Source organism: Sminthopsis crassicaudata, chromosome 5 (genome assembly GCF_048593235.1).
Source record: "Sminthopsis crassicaudata isolate SCR6 chromosome 5, ASM4859323v1, whole genome shotgun sequence".
Taxonomy (NCBI): Eukaryota; Metazoa; Chordata; class Mammalia; order Dasyuromorphia; family Dasyuridae; genus Sminthopsis; species Sminthopsis crassicaudata.
The window spans coordinates 280,099,822-280,117,666 of NC_133621.1; the positions used below are offsets into that span (position 1 = coordinate 280,099,822).

The following is a 17,845-nucleotide window of genomic DNA, read 5'->3' on the forward strand; positions in this document are numbered from 1 at the left end:
AAAGGAATTTGATGCTCTCTATTATGTATAGTCTACAATATGGTCTAATGAAAAGTTGGTACTAACTTATTATAAACATTCTGGTGATAACTATTCCCTGAAACATCACTGTACACCATTAAACACAACCATCTCATGTTACAGGAAATTTCAGGTCTAGAAGAGTCTGGGAGCTGGAAGCAGGCCACTATCAGTAAAGCTGAAATGTTTCCATGTTGAAAATCATTATATAGGTTATGCTATTTTCAAGGCAGTTTGATAGAAATCCTCAGATCCCTTTTAGGTTAAAGGACTCCTGATTCTTCAGAGTGAATGCTGCTGACACCATTTTCCTGGGGGTATGGGTAAAGCTGGAAGACCTAGCAGCCTTGTCCCATGGTCCCCTTTACAAACCACCACCAGCTGGTATTTGCAGGGCTCTGTTTCTCAGAAGAAACTTGTGGTAACCAGCCCCCACAGGCCATGCTGTGGCTTCCCAGAACCCACGGCCACTGCATAACAAGAAGTTTATGGGTAAAGGGTCTCAGAAGAAATCAAAGGTTAACAACATAATCTAAACTTCGACATACAAAGGAAGTGATAAAAGTAATTTGGTTTTTTTACCTATTTAAAACCTGATTTTCTATTTCCAATTCTTCATTTTTTGCTTCCAGAAGTTCTACTTTTTCTTGTAGTTTCTTCAATTTGTTTTCATAAAGGGATTTTCTCTATAAATATAAAGATGTCTCCATTTAATGCACATAATAGGAATTCACAATCTCCTTTTTAGTTCAAATGTTCTCTCCACTTGCCAAAGTCCCACACTGTCTTTAGTTACCTCCTTTGAATGCTTTTAAAGATGAGATTTTATTGAAATGATAAAGGTATCAAGATATGTTTCCTTCTCATCCTTGACTGACCTGACAAACATTATAAATACTATATCAGAAAAACTGGTATCACTAACAAAATTGCATGTAGTTAGATGTTAGTGCCTCACTTAGAAATCACAACTTTTGTGACTTTTGTCAGCCAAAACCTCTCTGAGGTTGGGTGGGCAAGTCCTAGAAGCATCTCTTCACTTGGAAGGGCCTTTAAGACCTGGCCTTCTACAGGTTCTGGGGAAATCATCTCACCTTTGCATCCAAGGGAAGAAGTTTTAATTGGCCAGCTTTAAGATCTTGGGACCACTATGGCTTACATATCCCAGGTACTTAATAATGTTTACTGAAGCTGATTGAATCTGACTACAACTGGAACTTCCTCGAAAAAGCATTTTCCAAAAATCTTGAGACAAAAAAAGTCAAAAACTTTGAAAAAACATCTTTTCAAAGGACTGAATTAACTTTTCAAAAAATACAAGATAATTTATCAGCCAGACCTGACTTTTATTTAAAAAAAAAATTCTGAAAATTAACTTTAATTCATGTAACCTTATTTAAAATTACATATAAGGAAAAAATCTCTTAATGAAAGAGCTAACTAGGTAATTTCTTTAAATAAAGGAATAATCATTGCTACAATTGCAAATAATTCCATTTTGTAAAACTGTGGCACATGTATAACGTCGATGTAGAGAAAGATTATTATAAATATTAGATTGTTCATTTCTACTAATTGCAGCCTCTAAATCTTCGGCTGCATTTCAGAAAAAAAAAAAAAAAAGAATCATTGAATATGGCATCAGTTCTTTTAGGACTCATCTAGAATATTATGTGGCCCATTAAAGCACTCCATTTGTTCTCATTATATATATATTTTTTAAATGATGGATACTAACATATTAAGTAATCAGCAACATCATCCATTAACAATCATTTGAAAAGAGCTTGGGCCCTCTGCTGGGTGTTCAAGATGCAAGAAGCCAGACCAACAAAGATGTGATAGATTTTTCCCCAAAAAGATTAAAAAACCACCCAAATCAAGGTAACATGCTGAATGACATCATGAGTACTAGGGGAGGTCAGAAGTGCACATGAATTGACTTTGCAAAAGGTGGGAAATAAGGTAGACCTTGACAGCAGGGAAGCAATGAGGCACTTGGAGAAGAAGAAGAGCATTATTCCTGGATGGGGATAAGCTTAGGTTGCCTGAATGATCAAAGGATCCTGCAGATCTATAGGAACACTGAAAGAGTACACCCAACCCCGTACATTTATGGATGAGGAAATAGAGACCCAGAGGTTAGTTACTGGCACCAGCATTAAGAAGAGTCAAGATTTGAAACCAAGTTCTATTACTTCAAACAGTGTTTTTTCTATTCTACTGCATTTGCTTCTAGGGGAGCAAAGAGTTTTTTAGGAACTTAAAAAGGAAAGCATAGCAAAAAATGGAGAATATTCCAGAAATGGGAGAGAGCCAGAGAGAATGTGCAGAGCCAATTGATGGAGTATCTTGTTCATGGAAAAACAAAGAGGTTGGTATCACTGGACTGAAGAATATGTGTTGGAGAGTTAACATGTAAAAAAAACTGGGAAAGGAGCAGGGAGCTAGGTTCTAAAGGGCTTTGAATGCCAAAGGGAACATTAAAAAACATTGATTCTGGAAAGGATAGAGAACCACTGGAGTTTGCTGACTAGGGGAATGACTAGGGTCAGACTTGTGTTTTAGGGAAAGCTCTTTGGTGGCTGAGTGGGGAGAGGCAGTTCAGTGTAGGGCAATGAGAGCTGGTACCAGACTGGAGGCAATGTCAGAGGAGAGAAACGGGCAGATTCAGGAGATGTTGCAGAGGTAAAATCAACAAACGTTGGGGACAGTGAGGAGATGAGGAGTGAGAGATAGTGAGAGTCCAGGATGAGTCTCGGGTTGGAAGCCTTCAGTAATAGGGAAAATAGGATGGGGGTGGGTTTAGGGGGAAAGATAACAAGATCTATTTGTACACACTGATGTCCAGTTTGAGATATCTGATAAGCAGTTGGAGGTGTGAGAATGGAGGTCAGCAAGGACAGGGCCAGGTTAAGAATCATCAGCATAGAAGGCAATTAAAACCAGGAGAGCTGATGAGATTACCAAGTGAAATCTTTAGGAGAAGGGGACTTTGGGAGGAATCCAGAGGGACAGCTACTGATGGAAAGCCTGAAAAGAAGGATCCAGAAAAGAGGAGAGAGAGAATGGGGGGGGGGGGGGTAGGAGGAGAATCAGGTGAGAGGGGTGTCTCAAAAAACTAGAGAAGAGAATAGCATGGAGGAGAGGGGTCAAGGACAATGAGGACTGAGTAAAGACCACTAGAACAGTTTAGTGGAAGCAGACTGTCAGAGGGACTCAAACATGTCATCTAATTCAACAATCAGTTGGCTTTTGGAATTGGAAAGACCTTTGGCGGTCATCTAATCCAATGATTTAGAAACTGAGTTCTAGGAAGGAAGATAAGACTCATGGGGATTATCTCCACTACAACTCCACCACCCCTCCACCCATGACTGTGCACCTGCTCCCCAGATGACCTCTACTGGTCATGCAAGCTCCAATCCTTCTGACAGCAGCTTCCCTTCCCAGCTGTGTGGGCAAACCTCCCCTCCCTGCCCCCATGATCTGCCCCTTGGGTCACCTCCTGGTTGGCAGAAGCTTTGCCCTCTGTAGAAATGGCTGGGAAGTAAGACATACTTTTTGCTTCTAGAGCAGTGAGACTGAGCTATGCTGGAAGAGCAACAATCTGCACTGCCCATCTCATTATGTTATTTTTATTTTTTTCTTTCAGATCTACCCCTTTAAATCTCCCAAGTTGTCAATATTCTCTTTACTCTTGCCTCTTACCTTCCACTGATACTGCTCTCTCCAAACTTGCCAGTGGTCTTAATTGCCCCATCTGTAAGCCCTTCCTTCATCTCCATCTTTGCCAGCCTCTCCAGCATGCACTATTGACCATGCTTACCAGGATTACTCTCTTACTTCTCTGGACTGCTGAAAAGCATGTGTATCACCTCTAAGAAATCCTGACTATTTTACAAAACTTGGAAACAGAATTTTCCTCATCTTTTTAACCATCTTCCAAAAGGGTTTCCACTTTCTTTTTGAAAGTGGGTTTCAAACTCATTTATCAAAAAAATACAAGACCTTTCATATAGATTGTTTATAAGAACACATGATTGACATCAAGGAAGACAGAAATTTACTAGCTGGGATTCAGCAATAACTTTTGAATTATCAGAGGATGGAGTTGAAAAATGAGTATTGTAATTTAGCAAGCAGAGCCAAAGATGCACTTCTTCCTTTTAGATCTTTGCAAGTTTGTGAAATATCTTTTTCAGCTGACAAAGTATTAAAACCAAGTTATCAAGATAAGCTAAATTTAGAAGCAGATGCTTGAATTGCTAGAACACAAAGTATTTACCAAGATCTTTGAAAAAGAATGAAACATCTTTAATCACATTACTCTCCCTAAAAATAAAATTTGATGAGAGCAAAAAGGTTTTCTGTACCATTAATAAATAAAATTTTTAATATTCCTATTTTTTCAGATGCAAGCTTGAAAACATTTTATTGAGAGGAATGTATGATGAAAAATATTTAGAGATTACTAAACTATTCCAAACCCAGTAACAGAAAAGGAAACTGAGGCCCAGAGAGTTTAAATGACTGGCTTCCAAAGAATGGCGGTGGCACACACACGATTTGTTTTTGTCACTATTGGATGTTACTTTTGCCCCAGAATCACACAACCTCAAAATAACTAAATTAAAAAAAAAAAAAAAAAAAAGAAGTTTCTATGAAAGATACTTTAAATGAAAGCTTCCTCAAAAGAAGTTAACACCAGGTTTCTTCATGTCAAACAGTGGATAGAAAGAATTTAGTTCTCCCCCCATTCTAGGGCTTAAACTAGTAAAAAGAAATTGTCTGATGAAGCCCCTGGACCACAGAAAATCTAGATCTCACTTGTACCGCACACAGCCATTATGATAGACAGCAGAGAGACATAAGACAAGGACATAGGCAAACAACAGATTCTTATATTCAGATGAAAAGCCACCTCTACTCATTATTTCACTGTTATGAAAATGCTGTTTTTACCTGAAAAAAAAAAAGGGAAGAAAGTCTGAAAGTGGGATGGGAATTCACTGGATTCTTAAGCCATCCTGAGTAGTGGCCCCAGTGATGACCCAGGCAGCTCTCAAATTCAGAACAGTTACTGATGCCTAAACAGTGTAAGAACACTTGGGAAGGGAATAACCTATGAAATGGGCCTTGTAGCATCAGTGTCCTGATAAGGGGCATAAGAGCACTAGGCCTGGACTCTGGGGCACTCTCTTACAAGTGTGTGATCCTGTGTGACTTATGGCACCCTGCTTGCCTCAGTTTCCTCCTTTGTAAAATGAATCAGAGAGGGGAGCGGGGAGCCTCATAATACCAAGAGAACCCCAGACACAGTCCCAAAGAGCTGGGCACAACTGAAACAAGGAGTCCTCGACACCAATAATAAGCTGCCACTTGCCTTTTTCTGAGCAAGTGCAGCTCGCTGTAGTTTCTCTTTAGCCTGGCTATATTTCTCTTCTTTTTCTTTGATGCACTCTTGAAGATTATGCTTCTCTTCCAACCATTCTATCCGCTTCCCTTCCAAGGAACTGTCAAAAATAAATTTGAAAGAAATTATTAAAAAAATTTTTTTAAAAAGAATTCATATTCCTAAACCATCTAAGATTACATTATGTTATAACAGCCAGCTGACTAAGTTTCACCACAGAATCACTGACCATGGAAGCTAGGGAGGCTCTTAGGGGCACCTAGTCCAATCGTCTTTTGGGCAGTTTGGCTAAGGCAAGCCCAGAGAGGTGAACAGAGCTGCTTGGGCCTCTGGTTCTGAGGCCAGGGAGGGGGCAAGCAGGAAGAACTGGTTCTAATCATGGCTCTGACTTTTTACTTCTGGGACCTCTCCAAGGTTTCCTCATCTATGGATATTAAAGTCACTCTGTGATAGCATCAATTTTCTCCTAAGGAAATCTCCCTCCATCCTCAGGGACTCTGTTCCTTAGTCTCCCTGAGCTCACCAGGAGGTCCAGCCACATCAGCAGGGTGTTCTTCATGGAGCCGCCCCTGGGCCTTCCTATTCATTCGCCCCCACTGCCCCCCAACATGATTGGTCCCCTACTCTGTCCATCAAGATAGCCCTTGGATGGCAGCTTTCATTCCTCTTCAGTGTGTGCTCTCTAAGCTGCTTCCTGCATGGGCACATGCACATGCACACGACACACATGCATGCATACACGTGCACACATGCATTATACACCTCTCCACTGCCCTCTGGTTGATGTTTCTTTTCATACCTTCAGGGACAGTTATTCATAACTCATGACTACACAGCAACAACACAGAAGGCTCAGATAAAAAACGCAGGCCTTTGCAACCCTGGGGAGCAACCTCTGTACTGAAGCCTATTCTCAAACGGTTCAACTCTATGCCTAAATCACAGTCTGCAGAGCATTCCCCCCCCCACCCCAATGCTGCTGGGCAGATCAAAAGAAGTTGTGTGTGTCAAGAGTTGCTTCCTGCCTCACCATCATTACTGACACCATACACAGCACCCTTGCTCTCTTGATCATGTTGTCCATGGTGAGTGGACACTGACGAGGTCTGTAAAACCAATCTTCAACTCTCCGTGTGCCTCAGTTTCCCCAACCCTAGGGGGCAAGGCCTAGGATGCATGATTTCTACCTTCTCTGAAAACTTGAGAGTAAGAAAAAAAGATTTCCTTCCAAGGGTGAGATGGCCTCCTCTAGTCCATGCCCTCCAATAAATTTTCTGTCCAACATCTTTCCTCTTCCCATCATGGACTCACTTCTCTCGGAGAACATGTCAAGCGACCTCTCTGACATCATTTTCTGCTGCTCATTTGTCAGAGCCAATGGTTTGCTTAGGTCAAGCAAGAGCTGTCACCACACAGCTTCTCATTTGGCCCCTTGATCTTTATATGAACAAGTTCAAGTATGAAAGGACACTAACAGATACCTGAAAGTTACTTTTTACAATGGCCACTAGCTGTTTGCTATCTGCTAAAATGATTTTATTTTTGGTAATGTTTTCTGGTGTCCATCATGTCCAGGATTTCACTTTTTTTTTTTTTTTTTTAAATATTTAGTGAAGTGAGCAGAACCAAGAGAATAATCTGTAGACTTAAAATAAGATTGTAAAGACTGACATCACTATGGATTCAAGCTGAACTTATACCATTCACTCACAGATGGAGAGCACCTGGACTCAGAGTAAAACAGTCTCCATCTTAGTCATGCTCTCCCCCTATTTTCATGTCTGTGTATATGGACCATGTGCATGATTACACACACACACACACACACACACACACACACACACACACCCCTATCTATATACAACAAAACCCAGGACTGCTGAGAAATGTGGTGTTGTGCTCCATTCAAAAGGAAGCTTACTTTTCAGCCTCTAGCTGAGTCTTTTCTGCCTGAGTCCGTGCACTCCGGTATTCCTGTTTCAGCCTCTCCACTGTCTCCTTCAGCAACCGGTTAGAATCCACCAATTCAGTCTCTGACTGTGTGAGGGAGGTAACTTGGATCTGTAAATTACTGATTTGCTTTAAAAGAAAAAGCAATGGGAGGAAAAAGAGAAAAACATCAGAAGTAAGCCAGAAAGGACCTGGATGTTCTCACATACATACACACACCCCCCCACTCAAAATGTAGCCACTCAAAGATGCTATCAATGGCTCAAACCACAGGCTACAGTCACAGGAGCAGTTTTCATGGCCAGTGTCTGCCTAGCACCCACTTACTATCCAGTTAGGCTCCATTTCTCAGCCTGCTAAGTCTTTGTCCTCTATCGTCCTCACAGTGAAGCAGAATGGTTGAGAAGAGAAAACAAAATTCAACTATTACCATATTCTTGTAGTATAATTGTTCTCTGACTTTGAAAATATCATATCATGTCCTGAGTTCAGGTAAATAGAAAATCATTCACAGTAAAAAGTAATGAATAATACGGATTCCATTAACTCAATCTAACTAATTTGGTGACTATGATGATATACCAAGAAACACAACTCCCAAGACTATTCCTAGAATGCTATTATATTCTACATCTTTTAACAAAGTATCTTCCCTCCACCACCAAAATCCTACTTGGATATATAGATCAAACCAACTGAATAATTACTGTCTATAAGAATATATATAAAGTTTCTTTCAAAATCATAAAACATATTAAATTATATTGCTCCATGAAATATTATTATTAATAAAAGCATTTTAGTGAGAGCAAAATTATTTTTGTTTTTAAAATAGACAAAATTTTAAATGCTTTTTAAAACTTATCTTTATCTCCCCCTAGGTAGATTTCTATGTTTTGCACATATCTTATAATCTACATACAAGTTTATTAGCAGGATAATACTAGGGATTATAATTGTGATTTCATTGTTGTAGGAAGCTTCCAAGTAAGGAAATTTCCTCCACCAAAGCAATGAGGTACCTTCTCCGCAAACCAGTCTCACAGAGTTGCCTAGAACAATGAGAACATGACTTGTCCAGAGTCATGAACCTGGAACATGTTAAAACTGGAATTTGAAGTCCACTCTTTTTTCCCTTCACAATCACTTCTCTGTTCCCTATGCCCAGTGCCTCTCTATACTTGTGTATATATCTATATATATGTGTGTGAATAGAAATGTATACACACATATATGGGTGTATGTGTGCATAAACATAATTTACAAATGTTGTTCTGTCATTTTAGTCATGTTTGTCTCTTTTTTTCTTGGCAAAGATACTGGAGTGCCTTGCCATTTCCTTCTTCAGCTCATTTTACAGATGAGGAAACTGAGGCAAACAGGATTAAGTAATATCTAGGAAGTGTCTGAGACTAGCTTTGAATTCAGGTCTTCCTGACTCATACATGGTACTCTCTTCACTGGTTTACCTTGCTGTTCTTCAATTTATAAAAAGATATATACACACATAATTTTTTATAATTATAAATATATATATATATGTATGTACACACACACACACACACACACACACACACACACACACACACACACACACGGATGGTATGCTCAAATTTTTTTTTTCCCCTCTATGGAACACTTGAAAAGGTCTCTGCTCTCTCCTCTGTCCTGAAATGGAGAGCTATAAGTTTATTTTAACTGCATTTGCAAATATTCTGCATGATAGCTAAATGAACAGGCAGTTTTAAAAAATCCTCACCAGCCACAGGCTGATAAAGCTAAAAGTGATAACTCCTTTGCAACTTCCAACACTGCATTGGAACGAAATGTGGCTAAACATATACAAAGTCCCAAGCAGGATTCCAAAAGGAGCTACTCTTTCCTTTTGCTTTAAGGCTCTGCATGCTCTCATATAAATCTGTTGATTTTTGCCTAAAAATTCTTAATGATAAAATCAACGTTTCTGAACTCTCCCTCCCTTCTTCTCCCTTCCTTTCTCTCTCCCTCCCAGAGGCAACTTCCAAAACTAAAACTGAAACTTTCAAGATTGCACTCAGTCACATATTAGTAACTCCACAATGATGGGATTTTTACAATGCTGAAATATAAAATCTTAAAAAAAAAAAAAAAAAAAAAAAAGGTGCACAAATCTCCTTGAGAAAAGGGACTATCTTTTACCTCTTTTTGCATCCTTAGCCCTCAGCCTAGCATATAGTAAGTGCTTAATACCTGCTTACTAACTTAGTTGAGATTGTCTGATTGAATCAGATCTTTAAATAAGCAGTTAAAATGTTAACCAACACTAAGTTCTTACCTGTTTAAGATCAGAATTTTCAGTTTTTTCTTTTTCTACATTCTCATTAGCAATAATCTGCTGCTGAAGCTTCGTTCTAAAAATTTGACAATGTAACAAAGTATGTTAATAAGTTTTAATGCAATGCTAGGTTTTTAGTAAAGCCAGACATTGAAAGGTTACTCCCTCTTTATGGAAAGACTATCCCTCTTTATGGAAAGACCATCCTGCCCAGTCACTGCACTGTACTCTACACACCCTGCTAGGCTCTGCCATCTTCAGTCTCAATCCCCAAAGTGCTGCCCAGTACAAAAGTAGGAAAGGACATTTTAGAGCTTTTGGTCAAAATGTCAGCATCAGAGAAGAGAGGAAAGTGAAGATCCTGCATGGGGGGAGAAAGAGAGGGCAGCACATAAACAGAAGTATCTCTATAAATGTTTAAATGTTTCTACCTTTTTCCTCCTCAAACTCAAATTATTTATTTTCTAGGCCACTTACTGGACCATGTGTTGCTATGAGAGAGTGAAGCATCTTAAATAGTACTGGACTTATAACCAGAAAGATTTGGGTTCAAATTATGTCTCTAGCACTTGCTAAATCTAGTGCTGGGAAATTCATTTAAGCTGAAAATTCTCTAAAATTTATCTACTAAGTCACAGCTGTGGGCTGCATTTGATGGTAATGGAGTGAAGTAACTTGGGAATGAAATAAGCATTAGAGTGTGACCATGGCTCCAAGAGACTACAGAGGCAATAGCTCCAAACTTGAAGGATCCCTATTTCAAGTAATTCTCAACGGAGTGCAAACATAGCCTATACTGGTCAGTGTGAAGGTGAAGATCTAGCTAAAAATAAGAATGAAAGGAGAGAGAGAAAGACAAACAGAAGAAAATAGGATGAAGGGAAATAAATACACAGAAATCATAACTGTGAAAAATATTTTAATAGCAAGTTTTTCTGATAAAGGCCTCATCTCTCAAATATATAAGAAAAATGACTTAAATTTACAAGAATTCAAGTCATTATTCAAGTTATTCTATCTCTATTCTATCTCTGATTTTCTCATGGAATCACTAAATTCAGTTTAGTTCATTCTAATTTTCAAGACTAATACATTAAAGTAGCTTTGTACTTCTTGTGTCTAGTCAAAAAAAAAAATTTACAATCTGGAAGGAGAAAAAACCTTAGGATTTCTGGACAAAACAGAAACAACTGCTATTTATATTCATTCTGAGACAACCATGGCTTAACCAATGACTAAGTGGAGCTTGACCTGAGATTTATTGTTGGCCCAAGAAACTTCTACGTATCTAATAATTATAATACCTATATCTAGAGTTTTATTCTTTGAACTTCTATCCCTAAAGCACCCAAAAGAAGCTTAGTAAATTCTTGTTGCTTAATTGACAAATGCATCTTTCTATTGTTATATGAAAATTGTTTATTCCCTTAAACTGGAAATATATTCCTTTATATTATTAAAGAATTCAATAATCTTGTTTTCCACTAATTTCTAGCTAGCCTATTCTAAATCATTAGAAATTTCACATCAGTGATGTCTGAATTATGTTATTGTGTTTTAAACCACATAATAAAAAAAAAGATAGCACAGACAACAGAGATACAGCTAACCTTCCAAGTCTGAAATAGCAAGGGATATAATACAGTGACCAAAATGATTAATGGAATGGGAAAATAATCCCTAATGAAGCAAAAATTTTAAAAATGGGGGTTATTTTGCTTAGAAAAGAGAAAACTAAAAGTCAAGTTCATTATTGTATGAGTAAATGATAGAGGTTTGCAAATATTGGGCAGTAAATCTGTATGTCTGCAAAAGACTCAACAAGAGTAACTGGAAGATCTAATTATAGTAAAATAAAGCCTAAGTGAACAAGGAATTGACTTTTTAAACAACTATGAGATAAAACATTGAAGCAAAATACCTAAAAGAAAGTCCATATTTACTTCCCAAAGATTTTAAAGAAAACAATATACAGTCACATAGATGGCCTGGTTTTGACATCGATGCTCCTACAAGTGGGGGCTATACTAAATATCTCCAGATTTCTTCTAGAATTGTCATTCTAGATTCACTAGCTTAATTCTAATAATTAATCCTCCTACTCAAGAACCTTACTTCCAAAAGTCTACCATACTCTTTATTAAATAAATGGGGTACCTCAAAAGAGGATTATTTGACCTTAACATACCCAAATGAGAAGAATCACTAGAGCTTTGGAATAAAGAAATTATATGGACAAAGATGTCACCTAATACTCTGCAGCTCCCTTTTGGTTGACTCTTCCGCCATCTGTGAAGCTCGCAATTTCTCTTCAAACTGATCCTTTTCAGATTGCCTCCAGACATCTTGTTCCACTTTAGCTTTCTCTAAATCTGCTAATTTGTTCTCAAGTTCTAGCCTAAAAATCAACAGAGATAATTACGTTAAAAGAACCACAATAAGGATAAAATGGCAACAAAATGTTTCCATTTACATGGAGAATTAAAACAAAACAAGGTATTTAAGCCCTTACTTTTCATCTTGTAAGGCTGCTAGTTTCTGGTAACCTTCTTCTTTGGCAGCTTGTATTTTCCGTACTAATTCACGATCCTTTTCTAATAAAAGCATTTTGTGGCGTTCAATGGTTGATTTGAGGATTTCATTGTCTGATTGCAGTACTGGTTGGTTGGTTTTTAAAGAAGGAAAAAAGGATGAATTGTCTTCATCATTACCATTAAGTTAAAAATTGGGCTTAACAGCATTCACAGATGTTGCTTAAAAAAAAATACGACTTTGCAAACTAACATAGTGAAAACTATCTTTCTGAACATATAATTTCAATTTCAATAAGCTCCTTAAAGTATCAACAAATTCTCCATAGCAGAAGAAAACTCAAGGAGAAAAAAATCTTAGGAATTAATCTGTGTTAACTGTTAAAACAAAAAATAAAAACCTATCTTTCACCTTCATCTTCAAAGTTTCATTAATGGGATTTTCATTATGAAAAGGACTTTTGTTACAAAATAATTTCACCCATTAAAAACCCAAATTGCAAGACAAAGGATAAGGAGTAAATTTTCATCAGGTTTGATAAAAAAGATCCATTTCTTCCCTAATGACTCTATGATAAGAGCAAATAAGTAACATTGGCTCACTGAATTCCACTCTCTTCCCAGATAAATACTTATTCTGTTACTTAATCTTTAGTTTTCCAAAAGACATATTCTGTTTCACAGGTGGAAAAATAAAAGCATGGTAATATTATCACAAAAGTCAACAAGAAAGGACTGAGAAAAGAATTCTGAGAAAATTTAAAAGATTATATTAACTTAGGGATAAGTTATTATCTTATCATTAGAGATTAATATTAATGAGATATTGACATAGGGATAACTTATTAACTTGAAAAAAAAAAACATGCACTCAAATCAGTTAAGTACCATTGTTCATGATGTTGTGTTCGAATTAATGCAGAGCAACACTTTAGACAAGGCCTAAAGCCTTGTCTAAATATAATATAATCCTCAGGCTAAAATGGGAGATTACTCTCTAATCAAATATAGCACCCAAGATAAATTGTACTCAACTGCCACAGCAAAGAGGCAGAGCCAAGACGGTGGAAAAAAAAAGCAGGAAGTTTCAGAGCTCTCCCCAAAACTGTTCCAAGTTCCTTTAAATAATGGCTCTACACAAATTTTAGAGCATTAGAAAACACAAAAGATGGAGCAATATTTTCTAGCCAAAGACCATTTAGAAGCAAGAAAGGTCCATGGCACCAGGGTGGGAGTCCAGAGCACACTCCTGGTGCAGACCACATGGCCCCAGCATCAGCCAACAGTCTTTGAGGCCTCTGAATCAGCAGACTTCTTAGCTCAAAGACTAAAGTCAATTTGGAAGGGCAGCAGGAATCGTTTCTATGATTAGGTGAGAGCCTTGGGAAACTAGCAAACCAGCAGTGGTGGCTTCTGGAAGCCTCAGCTCATAAAAGGTCTTTATCAGCACTGAGGAAGGACTCTGTTGCTTTAAACACAATAGAACTTAAAGCTACAGTGCACCAGGGACCACCCTCACAATTCCAGGGCAGAAAAGAGTGCTTATGGTGAGGTCCTTTGAAGAGTCTCTGAAAACAGCTTGGGACAGTGCAGCCCCCACCCTGGAAACAGAGCCCTACTTTAACAAAGAGTTTAAAAAGTCAGGAAAATGAGCAGAAAACAAAAAAAGATTCTGACTATACACAATTACTAAGGTGACAAGGAAGAGCAAAACACACTCAGAAAAAAAAGAAAAAGTCAAAGTTCTTATAGATAAAACTTCTAAGAATAAAAAACCAATTGAGCTCAGGTTATGGAAGAACTCAAAAAAAAACTTGAAAATCAAGTAAGAGAGACAGAGGAAAAATGTGAAAGAGAATTGAGAGTAGTTACAAAAGGAAATGCAAAAAGCTAATGAGGAGAAAAATATTTTAAAAAACAAAACTGGCCAAATGGGAAAGGAAGTGCACATGCTCATTAAGGAAAATAATTCTTGGAAAATTAAAACTGTCACAATATAACATTCTCACTTTTTTTGTTGTTTTTCCCTTGCATTTTGTTTTCTTTCCTTTTTGATCTGATTTTTCTTATGCAGAAAGATAATTGCATAAATAGGTTTACATATATTGGATTTAACATATATTTTAACATGTATAACATATATTAGATCACCTGCTATCTAGGGGAAGGAATGGGGAAAAAGAGGAGAAAATCTGGAACACAAGGCTATGCAAGAGTCAATGTTGAAAAATTACCCATCCACATGTTTTGAAAATAGGAGAGAGGGAGAGAGGGAGAGAGAGGGAGAGAGAAAATTGAAAAAATCTATAAGAATAAGAAATGATTACTGCATCATTTACATCAAGGGAGGGATTACACAAATTAATGAACTTAATACATCAAAGTTTTAGAATAACAGAAAATAGACATCTTAGTTTAGATAAGGACAAACAATTTCTTAATGATGAATGCTACTAGTAATTTATGATTGCCTTTCTGGTCCCAGATATTATAAGTAAACAAAAAAAACTAGAGAGGAAGAAAAGCAAAAAAAGAGAAAGTAGTGGTATATGTGAATAGGAATACAGGAAGTAAAAAAATGGAGAGGGAAGAGAAAGAAAAAAAACATGTGATGTTATAGATTGTCATTAACAATTATTTTACTGTTCTCCATGTTCTATTTTCATTACCAACAAAATTAGTTGAAATTAAAAAAAAAAAAGAAAATTAGAATTGAACAAATGGAAGCTAATGACTGTATAAGAAATCAATATACAATATAACGAAATCAAAAGAATGAAAAAATATAAAACAATGTAAAATACCTCACTGAAAAAAACCAGCTGACTTGGAAAATAGATCCAGAAGAAATAATTTTGAAATTATTGGTCTCCCTGAAAAGCATGAACCAGAAAAAAAAAGAGCCTAGGCATCATCTTTCAAGAAATTATTAAGGAAAAACTGTTCTTCTAATCTAGAAGCAGAGGGTAAAATAGAAATTGAAAGAATCCATCAAAAACCTTCTGAAAAGGATTCCAAAAAGAAAAACTCTCAGGAATATTATAGACAAATTCTGGAACTCCCAGGTCAAGCAGAAAAATACTGCAAACATCCAGAAAAAAACAATTCAAGTATAGTGAAGCCACAGTTAGGATACAAGATTAAGCAGCTCATCATTAAAGGGCTTGGAATGTGACATTCCACAGAGCAATGGAGCTAGGATTATAATTAAGAATCACCTACCCAGCAAAACTAAGTATAATCCTTCAGGGGAAAAGGTGAATATTCATTGAAATAAAGAACTTTCAAACATTCAGGATGAAAAGACCAGATTTGAATAGAAAATCTGATTTTCAAATACATAAAGCATTCTAGTTATTCTAAGCTAGCTCTAGTACAACCTGGAGGACAAAGTAGCCATAGCAATCTCATCGTATCTGGTCTGCCAAGATTTTTGACTTTAGGGGAAGAAAAAATTTATGGAGGTGGATAGATAGTGAGCAAAATGCCATATATTTCGATAAATTTTATTTGATATATCATATTTACCAATAAATGGGGCTAAGGAGCATCTCATTTACTATGGAGAAATTCAGGAGCACTTAAAAGTTCTATCATAGTCCTTAAGTATGAAATTCAGTCTTTGCATGAAAAAGGGAAAAAAAAAAGAGAGAGAGAGAGAGAGAGAGAGAGAGAGAGAGAGAGAGAGAGAGAGAAAGAGAGAGAGAGAGAGAGAGATCATAGAATAGTGAGGATAGAAAAAAAAATAAAAGTCATATGACCATCGCCTCAAAAATAAGTTTAAGACAATAAAAACCCAAAAAGACAACAGAAAGAACAGATTTATAATCAAAACATATGGATGTTATAATTTAGTACAAAAACCAATATGAAGTATTACAAAACTGAATTTTGATACAGATAAAAATAAAGTGACAATCTGAATGTTCTAGGTCTATAAGTTAATTAAGCTGGAAACTCATTTAGCCTCTACAAATAACAGCAAAGATCACAAGAAATACTTACCATCCACTTGACTTTGAATTTTGTTCCTTTCTCTTTCTACTTCACTTTTAGTTCTTGCTGCCTCCAGTTTAATATCTGCTATTTCTAATTTGTTTGAATGTTTAAGTTCTTCAACCTGTTGGTAATTTGAAAGTAAAATTATTAAATTTTTTTTTTATTGATAAGAGCCCATACACATACTCTCACACAGCTGTTAATGAGATTATGCTTTGCCTAACAACCTATTATATTTGTCTCTGGCACAATTTCACACTCAGTACCATGTGAATTCACAGGTCCTAAGATCCAAGAGTCTACATTTTAAAGCTCAAGAGAATCCAAAAAATTTCATTACCACACAAAGCCATGGCTTAATGATACTCATTGTGAACTATTAATCTCTATCCTAAATCCCTGCAGATTTAACAGTTAATAAGCACTATGTGTTCTATTTTATCAACATTCTTTGTATAACAAAGACATAATAATGAAGTTCATTATTGAGTCATCCCTCAATCATCACTTTTCTACACAAATAATTTTGATTACAAGATTCAATATTTTTTACTTCTTTAATCTTCTTCACTTTTCTAAGTATTTAATGATGTTCAGTTAAATCAGTAATGTATATAGATGTACTATCAACTTAGATTTATACAGTGTATGTGTGTGTACACACACACACACACACACACATATAAACTTATATGATATTATGTGATTTTCAAAATCTCTTGATGGGATACATGAGAAAGTGTTTTGCTGAGTGAGGCCTTAACAAACATCATAAAGCTAATATGTGATGAAGCAAGAACTTTAACTTAATCCTTCTAAGTCCAGTGTTTTCTCTATTAAACTAAAACCCCTAAGTTCTCAAACATTCAATAAAGGTTATAAAACCTCAGATTCTTTGTCTCTAATCAAATCCCTTATATATATGAAATGTCAAAGGGGGTGTGGAGTACCAAGAGAACACTAAGTACACCTTATCATCAGAGATCAAATTCATCATTCTGAGATCAAGTGGGGATGAATAAACCAATCAGCAAAGGAGTCTTAAAGATAAGGCGGGACAGTACTAGAGATAGTAGAACCCCACTGGAGAAAAGGGAATTCTGCCACCAATACTGTTTGCTCCAATAAAAAAAGCTAAATAAAATGGTGGCTTAAAAGTAACAATTGAAAAGGTATGAAGAATCCATTGAATAATTGTGGTTATTTCTAAAAGTGCCAGGTATAATATCAAATAATCTGATGGTTTCTAAAAAAAAAAAAAAACCTCACAAAAAAGCAGCTCACTGACATCCATACTAGTAATCAGCAAAGCTGACTTCCTGAACAAGGGTAGGATACACAGATTTCCTACACCTACACTAGCAAAAATCTAAAATTTGCACCAAACAAAATGATCAAGAAATCCAATGAGAAACTAGAGTAACTTCTTCTACTCCTTAAATACACAAAAATCATCTAGAAAGCCAGGGACAAGAGGGAGAGAAGTCACTGAAAAATTGATGTTTACCCAAGCAAATTAATCCATTGCATCCCAGCATGACTGGACACAGGACAGGGACTGCAAGTAGCCTGTAGGATTCTATGTCCAGAAGTACCAAAAAGAAACCCTGCCCC

The 17,845-nt window shown here is 36.6% G+C and overlaps 1 protein-coding gene across 6 annotated transcripts in view; it reads right to left on the reverse strand.

Moving 5' to 3' along the window:
* CEP83 (centrosomal protein 83) overlaps window positions 1-17,845 on the reverse strand; it is a 106,830-nt gene that overhangs the window by 2,621 nt on the left and 86,364 nt on the right. For 5 of the 6 annotated variants that reach the window (XM_074271222.1, XM_074271223.1, XM_074271220.1 and 2 more), the window contains 7 exons: window positions 16,238-16,352; window positions 12,214-12,358; window positions 11,950-12,099; window positions 9,702-9,777; window positions 7,359-7,516; window positions 5,408-5,537; window positions 604-707 (listed from right to left, as the gene is read on the reverse strand). In XM_074271222.1, coding sequence (XP_074127323.1) covers window positions 604-707; window positions 5,408-5,537; window positions 7,359-7,516; window positions 9,702-9,777; window positions 11,950-12,099; window positions 12,214-12,358; window positions 16,238-16,352 — 878 coding nt within the window. Of the gene's footprint in view, window positions 1-603; window positions 708-5,407; window positions 5,538-7,358; window positions 7,517-9,701; window positions 9,778-11,949; window positions 12,100-12,213; window positions 12,359-16,237; window positions 16,353-17,845 lie in introns of those variants that run through there. The other variant, XM_074271226.1, reaches the window with a different exon arrangement.